Source organism: Mugil cephalus, chromosome 8 (genome assembly GCF_022458985.1).
Source record: "Mugil cephalus isolate CIBA_MC_2020 chromosome 8, CIBA_Mcephalus_1.1, whole genome shotgun sequence".
In the NCBI taxonomy this organism is placed as follows: Eukaryota; Metazoa; Chordata; class Actinopteri; order Mugiliformes; family Mugilidae; genus Mugil; species Mugil cephalus.
The window spans coordinates 10857347-10872241 of NC_061777.1; the positions used below are offsets into that span (position 1 = coordinate 10857347).

A 14895-nucleotide genomic window follows, 5' to 3' on the forward strand; every position below is an offset into this window, starting at 1 on the left:
TCTTTTTGTGTGTGTGCGCAGGCCATTCTTTAGTCGGGAAAGTGTGTTCCCTCTCGAGTCAGGTCCTCGGGGACACGGTGGGGACCCGCGAGCGCTCACCAGCTGACAGCGCGTGCTCTATTGAAGCCATCCAACACCTCGGCCCACGAGCCTGTCGACAATAGGCCGGAATTAATGCACACACTACCCATTAACAAATCTGGTGTCCACCAAATGGAGGACGTGGCAACAGATAAGGACAAAAACAAAACTTTTGCAGTTCCCCGAGAAGTTTGTTGTGAGGAAACAACACCGCGCTACGATTTAAAGCGTTTCTTTGTGTCAAAGTTGCCACAAACTGCGAGGCGTTGTTTCGATGACTCAAACACGGGACGGTAAAGGCCAGAGGGGTCGCGTGCACCTGCAGCATATGGCTAACGAGCGCGTGCTGGACACGTTTCACTTCGCCGTTAGTTAACTATAAATTACATAAGAGGGATAAAGAAGTGTCGAAAGCTTCTTTAACATAATGGAAATGACTGCTTGTGTGGTTTGAACTCTCCACGGATACGTTTTCCACATCATTCGTCGTCACACTATAAACGTTTGGCCTAACTTTATTTGATAATAAAGTTAAAACCTTCTAAATCAGGCCCTGTTCATTCAGTAGCATATGACTGAGACTTGGCTGCATTTTGGAAATGTTCATGTACATTATGGTACTCTAGATTTAAATTGCGTTAGACTTCCTTGCCATTTACGATTTTTAAAATAAGACTATAACACATTTTTTTTTACAGTTTTATAGTGTAGAATTACTACTACTGTTGTTATTATTTTTATTATAGGTAGTATTATCTTCCCTGTGTCTAACTTCATTAACCAAATAGGTTATAAGAAATGATGATGATTGTCATATTTTTTACTATTATCACTACTACCACTTTCTGCTACTACAACTAATAATAATAATGATAATAATAATAATAATAATAATAATAATAATAATGATAAATTTGAGAAATATTTTGAACAGTAGTTGATCGAATATTCAGCGTCTAAAAGTGCATGAAACCAGTACCAAGAGACACGTCATTTTCGTTTGCTTTTTTATTCCCAAAATCAAATTAATAACAAAAAATGGCAAAATTATTGCTTGTTTTTTAGCAACTTCAACTATCTGTCTATCCAGTGGTGTTATAAAAAGCAAATGAAATATATCAGCAATAAATACAATTACATACATCAATGAATCTCATCCAGTGAAAGAAAAAAGACACACAAGCTCATCTGAAATTACAAATGAAAATACAAAAGAAGGCAGCAATGATGGCTACATTAAATAGGCTATTTGCATGGACTTGGCAGCACTACACTAGCAAACAAAGCTAAACTATTGTTTACGTTTTGGAAAAAAAAAACAAATTTATGAAGCCTCTGGCTCGTATATTTTAAAGTGCACATCATGAACTTTTAAAGTTGCAAAAGAAAAATACATTATATAAACGCCTTAGCAGTTTAATTAACAGAAATCACAACAAAACTCGTCGTTATAAAAATGTCTGTATTCATTATCAAATATAAGCAATTATGCATAAAGTTATGATTTTTGTGGAAGACGCTTTTTTGGTTGGAGTGACGTGGAAAATACCCATGGCAGTGCAGCACGCGACATGGCAGAGGGGTCTTCCAGCCACGTCTCCATGGAAACTGAAAATATACATTTATTGGCAGAACCGAATTGGGCCTATCTGACATAAAAATAATATTTAGACGATGCAACAGGTTGACAAAGTAGTTACCGTCAAAAATGTAACGTCACTTTTCTCAAAAGAAATCTTTTTCTTCTTCTTAAAAATGCATTACGTCTGCGACAGATAGGCTGTATGTGTGATTGACACGTTTTACGGACATCAGGCTTTTTTGTTGGAGGTTATAGAGAACCTTTTATTGTAGCATATGTTATATTTACGTATACTTATTTAGAAAGAAAGAGTGGTATGATGGTGTGTGGGTAGCTTTAGTTCTGAGAGATCATCTTCTTCACTTGAGTGGAGCTCCATCGTTATTTCGTCCGAGTCACTGAAGTGAGAGTGTGGGGAAAACTCTCCGTCACTCCGGGGAGAACCTTTCCTTCCACTTCCGTACGGAGCGGAGGACGGAGATGACGAACACATCGCTTCTTCAACCCTGGCAGCAAACGAACTCTCCTCGAAGGAGGAACGGAACGGCATCGCACTGATGTGGACAGGTAAGCTGCCACCTGAGATGGGCACAGCCGCCGCTGTCCTGCAGGTTGTAGTGGACTGAGAATCCATGTCCTTTGCCTCGTCGAAGACAGCGGAGGAAGAATGCATAATGTCACACTTTGGCGAACTGTTGTTATTGTTGGAGGCGTCGTTATTGCCGTTGTTGGAAGTGCCCGGACCTTGGAGCAGCTCTGCCAGAGCGTTGATGTAAATCTGCGCCATCTGCAAAGTTTCATATTTGGAGAGCTTCTTGTCGTTGTCCAGCGCCGGGATGACGCTGCGCAGCTCGTCGAACGCGTGGTTGAGCCCGTGCATTCGTCTCCTCTCACGCGCATTGGCGGCAACTCGCCTCTGCTTCTGGACCCCGTTGATAGGTTTGCTGGACGGGGCTCTCTGTCTCATGGGGGCCTCCTCTTCGGCCCCGGTGATCGCGCCTTTAAGGCGGCACAGGTCCCTGACTTTGAGCGAAGAAGAGGAGGAGCTCTTGGCGGATTTTCTGTAGCTGGGAGGGCTGGGATGACCAGAGGACCCCGGGGAGCCACTCTCTGATAAAGGAATACACATATTTAGGCATTGGTCCGGTTTGTCAATAACTAACAACAGGAAATTTCAGGTGATTAGTTTTGATCGATATGTAGACCTATAATAATGTTTTAGTTGTATTAAAATAATTTTTTACAGTTAAGCTCTCTGCAAAAAAACAGTGCTTGTTCTGGCTATATTTAGCTTTCAGTGTCTGACGAATTAGCCAAGTTAATAACTGCCTCTTGCATGTTGATGATTCACATGTTTTACCCAAAGTGGAAATCATGATTAGCGTTCCTTACCTTGGTAAGAGCCTGTGCTGGAGCATGGTGAGTGGCGCAGGTACTCGGGTGTGGTGGCGTGTGCCGCGCAGGTGCCAGAAGACGGAGCCAGCCAGGCGCGTGGGTCACTGCCGCTGTCCACGAGCGTCAGTCCGGATTCGTAGCGGGACTCCTCGAGTTGCTGCTTCCCGACCCTCTCCGCCAAACTCTGCTGCCTCGAATCGAGTGCTGCCAACTCCTGCGCGCCTTTGCTCCAGTCTTCCAGAGATAGGACATCCATGTTTCCAAAATAAAATAAAGTAAAATAATATATATAAAAAAATACTTTTCTAACAGTGTTAGAAAAAAAGTTCTTGGAGGCACGCACTGTTATGCTGGCGCACTGTGTGAATGTGAGAGTCGCGTGCGGGACTCCTTCTCTGGTGTCTCAAGGCGCGGCGTCTGTTTAAAAAGCGGCACGCGCCTGGAAGCCCCCCTCCTCGCGCTGGTCGCGTGTTGACGTCCAATGAGAAGTCTCGATAAAGCCCGAGAGAGTTTATTATGGCCACCAGAAGCCGGACGGTTTATGGTAACGTTACCATTAGAGGGGTGTCTAACGCGAGGCAGGTAAGGGGAACCTCCCACAGGGCGCACGTGCAAGTGATGACAGAGCGTGGACAGCGCAGACGTGCGTATATGCATATGTATATGGGACACAATACCTGTCCATGCGCATGTGTCACATTTCAGACATCACAGAGGTGGGAGAAGGAAAAGAGGGAACTAGAAAGTTTTGGACGGGTTCATTTTAGTCCAAGTCGTAACTGCAAACGATTCTCCGTTTGGAACTCATTGGTTGTAGTAAAACCAGAATAATTCAAGTCAACACAGGTGAAAGTGCACCAGTCTAACGTAGCCACGATGGAGAGACACCACATCGTGTAACGCCGTATTTATTTCCTCAGAATTTAAGTCGTTACATAAATGAACAAAGTTCCACAAAGTTTACGAAGAAATATCTCTGGGTTAAGTAAATAACGAATAAAACAGCTGTGAATAAAAATAAAAGATTCCAAGAAAGTTTGTGGTTCCTGGGGCTCGCGCGCTCATCGTCAATTCATTCATTCATTCATTCTAAGATCATCCAGTATCCATTTCTCTTTTGTAGCGGGTCTAAACCCTTTTGATCCAGGTCTCGGAACGCCCTGTCGGTAAAAAGGGCTTCACAGGGATTGGAAACATGAGCAGGGGTCTCGCGCTCAGCACTGTTTCCGTACAGACACGAGCTGTAAGTGGTGCGCGATGCTGCTAAGAGTTGAAGCGGTGGAGAAAGTCTAAACTCACACACATGCATACATATCGTACGCCTAACAGCATAATTTCTTTTATTATTATTATTTATTTTACTTTGGCTACTGTTACAGCATCAATAAAAATACAAAGTGCTGCTAAAAATATTTTTCACAAAACGTTCAAATATGACTTAGGCAATTAATTTATTAGGCTAACGATATGTATACTACAGTTGAGCTAACTATACTGTTTTTTTATTTTTAAACGTTTCTACCACTTGCAAAGTTTATTTCCCGTCAGGCCGATTAGTGAGAGGAGACGAGCCACAAACCACACACCTTTTCTTTTTGACAGGCTTTGGTTATATGGTGAACCACCTGCAGTCTGTTGATCAAAGCAACCGTGCTTACTGAGATGCAAACTTTAGCCCTAACCTGGCAAATGGACAATGGCCTAATTACTAGGTGGAAATTGGCTATTAAGGCTAATTGTTACGGTCGATTTAGGATTAGAAGGAGCCTCGGTTATAAGTTGAATACAGTAGTCTAATATATAAGGCACAATGATGGGGGTGGGGTCGGACAGATAGAGGGAGAGAAATGGGAGGTAGCCACAACTCTGAAGTCCCAGCCCTTTTGTGGGTATTAGCCCAAATAACATCAATTGAAAAACTAAATAGCCTACAAGACATGAACCCCAAAGTTCAACATAACAGTTCTGATATATATGCAGTCTATTGTAAATTAAAAACTTAGTTTTTGACCAAATTCCGTGAAGACTCGGAATTGTGGGAAAAAGTGCAACACCATCACTGCATAGATAACCTGACATCAGCCCTTTCTATTTTTTATTCATGTATTCATCATGAGGACGTCTTGCGGGCTAGAGGTCTGGCGCCGAGCGTTCGCCCCCTCTTCCCACCTACAAGGCCCCATCCAACGGGCCGGGGCTGGGCTCCTGAAGCTACCGACAGGTTGGATATTGTAGCTGGCGATTATTAAAGTGTCGCGGCCACAATAGAGACTCTATGTTCCATTGGTCACGCCTGTGGGGGCGCTCCTCGAGAGAGAGGGGCGGGCTCCCATTCCAATGCGCGTGAGGAGTCTGCGTGCTGCTCCTTCTCATTCCCATCTCCCGGGAGACCGGGGCGCGACGGGCACGAGCCTGGAGTGAGGGGCGCGCGACAGGGATTGTAAAAGTTTTCCTCAACTCGTCAAATCCAGACACGGTGTCGATTTGATGAAGTAGTCTACTCCTAAAGTCTGTTTACTAACTCTCAATGATACAACACAGGGAGCAGCAAAGCTTACGCTTTTAACAGTTTAAGCACAGATTTCTCATAATGCAATTACTTTAGAATAAAAAATATTATATAAAATATATACAATGATTTATATTAAATACGAATTAATAACGTTTCATGCTTCTGAACTGCATAAGTAAGAATATGCATTTTACATAGTCGCATAGTTTAGATTTGCATCACAGTTGAAGCGTAGGTAAACATTCAATAAACAAAAAGAATGATTATTATTTTATATAGACTGCAGAAAATCATGAGTGGCTAAAACGCTGTACAGTGGAACCACAACTTCATCTAAAAAATAAATAAAAAATAATAATAATTTCTTCTATTAATTTAAGTTTTTGTTGGCAATGTCTGGCTGCCAGTCAGCTTGCTACTGAACTGTGTGAATTCTAAACCAGACTATATTGGAGCTGGGTGTGAGCAAAATAGTGCCACTGTCCGGTTGAGAAACGCCACTACAACATAATGCTCCAGTGAACTTGACAGCGGTCGTCCTCAGCGGTGTGCCTATCCAGCTGTTAACAGCAGCATGTCGGCCTTTGAAGTGAAATTTTCAAGCGGAAGACACAAAAACTTAGCTTAGGCTTGAACTTTAAATATATCCCACATCACCCACACCCATTCAACCTGCCACTGTGGATGTACGCTAATCCCTTAACTTTATTTAATATTTCACAAACAAATGCAATAATTAAGCTACATAGCAGGTAAGGTCACTTTTCAACCACAATTAAATCACAAACTGCATGCACTTATCAATTTTATTCACTTAACTCATCTATTCTTGATCAATGGACTCTGATTCCTTTTTTTTTTTTTTTTTTGCAATGCGACTTATAACTCAACTCTAATATGAACCCCAAAAAGCTTTATTTGATAAGTTACTTACCTATACACTGGATTTTTTCCCCAATACGTCCAGATGCTTTTCTGTCTCATCCAAAACAAATTAGTTGTTCTTTGCTTAATGATAAATGCTGATAAAGATTTGGAGGGAACCAACTAAGTTGGTTAAGACAACTTTTTCCTAATAAAAATGACTACTTACCAGTATCTGAAATTACTCACCAGTAAATAATGACTTGTGTAGATGTAGTAGTAGTAGTAGGAGGAGGATGATATCCGCGGAAACTGAACACTGTGAAAGGAAGCATTGTTGTGATTGTCGTAACTCTGTGTAACCCAGAGACCAGACTTACCATGGGCAAATGTGGAAGGTTTTTCAATGGATTTTCTTTACGCTGAATCTCTGCATATTTTGGGAAGCAATATATAAGGGTTGTCTACACAAAGAAAATACACTCTAAAACAGTATTTATCCCATTTACCGTTAGTTAAGTCATCATTTTCATTGGAAATGTAACACCTTTATTACGTGGTTGTCCGGATTAGCAAAGACAACAAATACCATCCCACTGTAGAAAACCTGTTTATTAGACAAATTATACACAGAAAGCTTTGCCACTTGTAACAGAGGCCCCAGTTTGTTCGGTTTTTGAATAATATGCAACACATACAACAAAATAGGCCTATATTAAATACTGTACATCATAATTTTTGAAAATTATCAAGTAAATCCTGTAGTTCTATGTATGAAATTAAAAATGTTAACATATAGCAAAAACAGCAAGTTTGTGCATGCTTCCTTTTTAGTGAACTTGCCACTTTTTTGTTATTTTAGCCAGCAAATAATAAAACGAACTCAGGATGACATGAGAAAAGCAAAAGATAGTTTGTGTGTACGTGTTCATGTTTACCTTGGGCAGGACCAGATGCAAGAAAGTGGCTGCTCAACTCAACACTATAGCTCAACATGATATACTCTTTTCTTTTTTTTGTTAAACAAAAATAGCATCAGCATGTAAAATATACATTTTTATAATGTCTCTTTCATTTATAGTAAATTAAAAAAAATTTAACGTCTGTGTCCTATTTGTCATTCAATAGCCATACTGTAGCCTAATATAAGAAAAGAAATGCCTAAGAATGCTTGCTTCAAAACACTGTGGCTTGACTGAGTTCTCTACACACAACATTTTGCAGTTTTAGTTCTTAAAGATAACAAACTGAAAACCTGTTCTAAACAACTAACATTATCAATTATTAATACAGTGTTAGTGAAAAAGGTTTGGTTCCGTTTTACCAACCCACCCTCTAATCCACAAAATATTCCTTTTACACACGTCATGTACCGCTCCTATTCCCCATCCCGAAATGCACCTTAATCGTCTCATTTTAATTAATTGGCACTTAAAAAAAAAAACAAAAAAAAAAAGTTATATAAACAGTACCCTTAACATGAGAGATATGAAACAGATGCGTATTTTGGACTCATCTCATAAAAGGCAGCCATTGGACTCCGATGGCTGTTGACTCTTCAGGATGTTCCCATGACCAACAGCACAAGAACTGATTCGCTCTTCAATATCTCCAGTACACGGTGATAATTTGGGTTCGACTGGAGGTTGGGAGGGTACAGCTATACAGTTGACATAAGGCCTGTACTGAAGATGCTGCTGCAATGGCTTATCTTCGAGATGAAATCAACTCCATTTCACCACTTGACCCTGATAAGAAGTGATTAATGAGCTTGCTTATGACGTGACGTCACAGAATGAGCTTTTTTTCTTTTAAACACCCGGGCCATGGTAGCAGTAAAGTTAAGCAAAACAAAGAAAAATCAAAAGTAGGAGAAGTTTGAATGACTTCATGATGCAAAACCAGAGACTACAGCACTCATTTAGCAGTTTTTCAAAGTTTGCAGAGAGAAAAAAAACAAGTAGACAGCTCAGAACATCGTTATTTTTTTTTTTTTTTTTTTGCAATGCGACTTATAACTCTAATATGAACCCCAAAAAGCTTTATTTGATAAGTTACTTACCTATACACTGGATTTTTTCCCCAATACGTCCAGATGCTTTTCTGTCTCCTCCAAAACAAATTAGTTGTTCTTTGCTTAATGATAAATGCTGATAAAGATTTGGAGGGAACCAACTAAGTTGGTTAAGACAACTTTTTCCTAATAAAAATGACTACTTACCAGTATCTGAAATTACTCACCAGTAAATAATGACTTGTGTAGATGTAGTAGTAGTGGTAGGAGGAGGATGATATCCGCGGAAACTGAACACTGTGAAAGGAAGCATTGTTGTGATTGTCGTAACTCTGTGTAACCCAGAGACCAGACTTACCATGGGCAAATGTGGAAGGTTTTTCAATGGATTTTCTTTACGCTGAATCTCTGCATATTTTGGGAAGCAATATATAAGGGTTGTCTACACAAAGAAAATACACTCTAAAACAGTATTTATCCCATTTACCGTTAGTTAAGTCATCATTTTCATTGGAAATGTAACACCTTTATTACGTGGTTGTCCGGATTAGCAAAGACAACAAATACCATCCCACTGTAGAAAACCTGTTTATTAGACAAATTATACACAGAAAGCTTTGCCACTTGTAACAGAGGCCCCAGTTTGTTCGGTTTTTGAATAATATGCAACACATACAACAAAATAGGCCTATATTAAATACTGTACATCATAATTTTTGAAAATTATCAAGTAAATCCTGTAGTTCTATGTATGAAATTAAAAATGTTAACATATAGCAAAAACAGCAAGTTTGTGCATGCTTCCTTTTTAGTGAACTTGCCACTTTTTTGTTATTTTAGCCAGCAAATAATAAAACGAACTCAGGATGACATGAGAAAAGCAAAAGATAGTTTGTGTGTACGTGTTCATGTTTACCTTGGGCAGGACCAGATGCAAGAAAGTGGCTGCTCAACTCAACACTATAGCTCAACATGATATACTCTTTTCTTTTTTTTGTTAAACAAAAATAGCATCAGCATGTAAAATATACATTTTTATAATGTCTCTTTCATTTATAGTAAATTAAAAAAAATTTAACGTCTGTGTCCTATTTGTCATTCAATAGCCATACTGTAGCCTAATATAAGAAAAGAAATGCCTAAGAATGCTTGCTTCAAAACACTGTGGCTTGACTGAGTTCTCTACACACAACATTTTGCAGTTTTAGTTCTTAAAGATAACAAACTGAAAACCTGTTCTAAACAACTAACATTATCAATTATTAATACAGTGTTAGTGAAAAAGGTTTGGTTCCGTTTTACCAACCCACCCTCTAATCACAAAATATTCCTTTTACACACGTCATGTACCGCTCCTATTCCCCATCCCGAAATGCACCTTAATCGTCTCATTTTAATTAATTGGCACTTAAAAAAAAAACAAAAAAAAAAGTTATATAAACAGTACCCTTAACATGAGAGATATGAAACAGATGCGTATTTTGGACTCATCTCATAAAAGGCAGCCATTGGACTCCGATGGCTGTTGACTCTTCAGGATGTTCCCATGACCAACAGCACAAGAACTGATTCGCTCTTCAATATCTCCAGTACACGGTGATAATTTGGGTTCGACTGGAGGTTGGGAGGGTACAGCTATACAGTTGACATAAGGCCTGTACTGAAGATGCTGCTGCAATGGCTTATCTTCGAGATGAAATCAACTCCATTTCACCACTTGACCCTGATAAGAAGTGATTAATGAGCTTGCTTATGACGTGACGTCACAGAATGAGCTTTTTTTCTTTTAAACACCCGGGCCATGGTAGCAGTAAAGTTAAGCAAAACAAAGAAAAATCAAAAGTAGGAGAAGTTTGAATGACTTCATGATGCAAAACCAGAGACTACAGCACTCATTTAGCAGTTTTTCAAAGTTTGCAGAGAGAAAAAAAACAAGTAGACAGCTCAGAACATCGTTATTTTTTTTTTTGTACGTCCTGACCAAAACACATTCCACGCATTAAAATCTATTTTTTTTTTTGTCAAAAACATAATTCAATAAAAGACATATAATAAGCATAAGCTTTTTGAAGTCTTTCGGCTTGTATTTTATTTTTTTTTTTAGTCTTTAAGCTGCTTTTTATGTTATCCCTTTTTTACCATACCTCTTAGAGTCTGATTAGTCTCACCTTGACTTGAAAAGCAGATAGCACAGTACAGGTGAGAAAAGAAAAGAAGGTCAGATCTACATACAATCACTTACAGGTCTGTGGGCACTGGTACAGTGCAGTGGGCTTCACAAAGAGTTTAATGTGCATCAAAATGGTGAAAACAGTTTCAGGCTGATGCACCAAAATGGCAGAAGTAGTTTAAGATCGATGCACCAAACTGGCGATTCTACAGTGTCGTACTGTTGCACTGTCATGGCGTTTCAACAGTTTTCAGACCAATGCACCGCGAAGGTGTCAGCATGTGTTCAGCTGTAAAGTCTTGGGTCTAGTCAGGCCACCGTGTGGACACCATCTTGGAGATGATCGCGTATTTCCCACCCTACCAGAGAAGAGAAAACTGAGTTTGGACTTCCATGTAATGAAAAGGCAGAGTAAAACTGGAGAAGCGAAATCTTCCAATATTCACTGAGATGGGACCTTTTCAAAACACTACAAGGGGCTGCTGTATGTATTCCCAGGGCTACAGACAAAACTAAATGTTATATATATACCTTCACAAAATACCGGCCCGATAATTGCTTATTAAGTTGGAGCCCCTTGAAGTAGTTTCATGGCTGAAGAGACCACCAGTCACCTGCCAAAATCATCCAGGGAGCTAACAACAATATAGAAGTAGCCTGTTTCCTGGCGGTGCACAAGTATAAACTAAACCCCCTGAGGTGGGTTCAGACAATAATAGGAGTCAATTTCCATCACATGAGGCAGTCCTCATGTCATAAAACAGAAATAATAAAAAAAAATGTCCCTCTTTCACACATATCCCCCAAAATAATCCCCCAAACAATCACAAGAACAACAACAATAAAGCAAATATTCAAACCCCCCAGCCTTTCACTTCTGGCACCTCACCAGCATGGTTAACAGGAGGATAAGAAATGCCCCAACTGACCTCCACCTCCTTTGTCTTCTCCACGTGCAAAATAGACACCCCTTGAAACACCCAAGCAGAAACTGAAAACAGAAAGATTCTTATGTACACAGATCTATGTCTTCTGACTTTTTAGCTTAGCCACAATGTAGCTGTTCTACCAACCCACAACAAACCCTGACCACCTTGCCTCCTCCTTCTTCTACTCTTGCTCCCAAACCAACCACACCCTTAGTAACTCCTCATATGGAGGTGCCCCTGTCTGGATCGTTGCCATATCCAAAGTTGGGTCCCGGACCTGTGGGCTGGTAGGGGATGGAGGACATTGTTTTAATAGGGCTACGGAAGAAGCCACCATTCGGGGCCCTCTGCCTGAATGGGCCAACCCCGCCAGTTCGGTGGTCCTGGAGGCCGACCCCACCACCGCCACCGCCACCAAAACCGGCAGAAAATCCAGCGGCGGCTTTCGCGGAGAGGCTACGGCTTAAGGTTTGGATCTGCTCGGGGATGAAGGTGGTGGTGGTGATGTGGGTGTTGCGGAAATCGCTGATCTGCTCGAGCGCCTGGCGGGCGGCAGGCAGCGCATCCATGTCAAGGGGTGTTAGATCGACGGAAGAGGTGGAGAACTGCTTGTGGGGGCTTTCGTCCTCGGTGCACAAGCTGTTAACCCGGCGGTGTAGGTGCTCCAAGTCGATCTCCTTATCGTCCTGCAGGTGGGGAGGGGCAGGGAAGGAGCAGAACGGAGAGGAGGGAGCGATGGATGGTGAATGGATAAAGGGAGGAGATGTGAATAGGATGTGAAGGAAAATAAGTATGTGGTGAGAGGGAAGAAATCAGAAAGGAAGGATTGGACGGCAGAACGATCCAGAGACGGCGTTTTAGGATGGCAGAAGGCGTTAAGAAGGATGAAGTTGATAAGAAGGATAAGAATGTAGTGGGGGGGGGTGTGATTAGAAGGAAGATGAAAGGAATAAATCGAGGAAAGTTGGATAAAGGACGGAAAGGAGATAAAGGAAGTAAAGGAAAAGGAGTGAGGGTAGCGTAAATAGAGGTGTAAGGGATTGGGGAGGATACCAAAGGAAAAAAAAAGTATGTCCAGAGAGGATATCGTTTGAAAAAGGAGGAAGGGGACAAGAATGGGGTGTATTTTGTATGCAGCAATACGGATGTCATCAATCCAACCAGTATAAATGGATGGTAAAAAAAAGAAACGTAAAGCCGAGAGAGGGGTGTCCAACAAAGCGGGTGTGGAAAAAATGATGAGGGCAAGACAAGACACAAACATGGCCAAACAAGCAGAATATTTGGCACATTTAATAAATAGTTTACAGTCGCAGCAATTGCAGTCGTTACACGTAAAAATAAATAAATGAATGAATAAATTGAGAGTGACAGAAAATAAAAAGGATGAATAAATGTTGGTTGAGGGTCACAGGGAGACATGGATTAGCGGGGAGAGCAAAAGGAAAGGATGGGGGGGAAATGGAGGGAGGGATAGAGAAGCACACTCTGAGCTGTGGTCAGGATATTGAAAAAGAGAAACAAACACACACTGCTACAAGGTCTTTGAGGGAGTGCAGATAATCTGGAATGCACACTGAAAACACACCGCTGTCATGCTTTGTGCTCTGCGATTCCAGGGAGTTAGGCCTATTGTAGAGCAAGCGTTACCATACAGTATCTAGCATTAAACAAATTCAACTTATATCATGGAAGACAATCCAAATGCTCAGAAATACCTTACTTATCATCTACACTGCATCGTGGCCCTCTTGGTAAAAAATAAATCAATAAAAATAAATTCACACTGAGACTGAAATCTCATTTTCAAGTGAATTCGTACAAGGCCATATAGTTCGCTACCAAAGCTGTTATATCTTGTGTCACTGCATCATACAATGCAGAGGATTTAACTTAAATCACACAACGTTTAACGGTCTTAACAAGCTTAGCAATTCCACCTAAAGAAACAGCACTTACATTAACTTAAACTTTAACTTAACTTACAGTATAGGTTAAATGAAACTTACAAAGCATTACAAAACATACATATTACAGCTATATTCACATGTTAATTACTTATCCACATAGCCTAAAGGATGGTAACACTCACTGAGAGGTGTTTCATGCTTTTACTGCATAGGATAGGGTGGACAATAGTGCAGGGGAGCTCAGTTTGCAATGAATGAGGTGAGGATACAGAGAGGAGAGAACTCAGGTGAACTGCAGGAACACTTTCGCACCGTCCACATGCATGTGGCAATGTGCTTCTCTGGTTTTATGTGAGGTAAGGTGAGGTTTTCTTGAGGGTCTTGGAGGCAGGTGGTGGATTGTGGGGATATCACAAAAGTTAGGTGTCTCATTTCGGTGTTTCAGACGTCACGGTAGGATTGCTGGGTAAAGTCACACAGGGTTTTGTGATGACGGGAGTCACATTATCAGGGGTTAAGATAAATGTACTGACCGTGTCCTTCGGGTCTGGGGGCTCTGGCGGGGGCTCTACTATACGTAGCTCGCGGGCAGAGGGGACTGGCAGTGGTGCCCCCTGGTTACCATCTAAAGGAGGTACAGCGGGAGGAGGGACAGGACGAGGGGGCACTAAAGTTTGTCGTGACACAATCATACACACACTACATGTTTGAAGTAGGGGATATCCAAGGGGTGCAGTTGGTGTCGGAAGACATGACGGGAGGTGAAAGAGAAGAGTGAATCACAAATGGTCAGTTGGCTGTCTGTGAAAGGAGACTAGCGGACAACTACAGGGAGTGACCGAGAGGGACCGAGGCAAGGAGTGGTGGATGGATTCTGGGGGAAATGTCGACCTGACTATACAATGTTTTCCTCCATTACAATACCCACCATCGCATTATAGAAGTCAAAATTGAATCACCCAAATAATCAGAATCCTTAAATACAATAACTGTAAAAATCTGAAAAATATATCTCTAATTTCCCATATAATGTAAAGGCCTTAATTGGAGAAAAAAAGCCAAGTCCAGACCACAGAATGGGTTTTGGCTTCATTTAGAATATTTAATTATCTCTACGTAACATACAATAAATACTTCACTGCAGGCGTTTACCTACATATAACATTACATACCCTTTAACTTGTACTGTCTGATAAAAGCTCCACTCGCCTCTAGACAGACAGACGGCACCCTCTAATGGCAGAAAGGCATTATTGCACATCTAGTTACTGGCAACATGCCAGGTAAACAAGAGGTTAGAGGTATTTTTTTTTTTCTTCCAGCAGAGCACTCGACTATAATGTCAACACTCAGGTTTGAGCTCTGCTCCCTGATGTCTGTTTCTCTTAATAAATAATCATTCATAATATCACGACATTTCAAAAAGCGTCCGTCTTCA

At 41.0% G+C, this 14895-nt stretch overlaps 2 protein-coding genes across 4 annotated transcripts in view; both read right to left on the reverse strand.

The window, feature by feature from the left end:
- Nucleotides 1–1081: 1081 nt before the first annotated feature.
- Nucleotides 1082–5578, reverse strand: atoh1a (atonal bHLH transcription factor 1a). The gene is made up of 2 exons (XM_047591183.1): nucleotides 3056–5578; nucleotides 1082–2773 (listed from the first exon to the last, which is right to left on the reverse strand). Exons 1-2 carry the CDS (start codon nucleotides 3312–3314, stop codon nucleotides 1962–1964), a joined length of 1071 nt encoding a protein of 356 aa, XP_047447139.1. The 5' UTR covers nucleotides 3315–5578; the 3' UTR covers nucleotides 1082–1961.
- A 3445-nt stretch (nucleotides 5579–9023) lies between these two features.
- The window catches only part of grid2 (glutamate receptor, ionotropic, delta 2), a 447760-nt gene continuing 441888 nt past the window's right edge, over nucleotides 9024–14895 (reverse strand). Inside the window, exon 16 of one of the 3 annotated variants that reach the window (XM_047591180.1) lies at nucleotides 9024–12233. In XM_047591180.1, coding sequence (XP_047447136.1) covers nucleotides 11769–12233 — 465 coding nt within the window. In that variant the 3' untranslated portion in view covers nucleotides 9024–11768. The remainder of the gene's footprint in view (nucleotides 12234–14895) is intronic. The other 2 variants (XM_047591181.1, XM_047591182.1) reach the window with 2 other exon arrangements.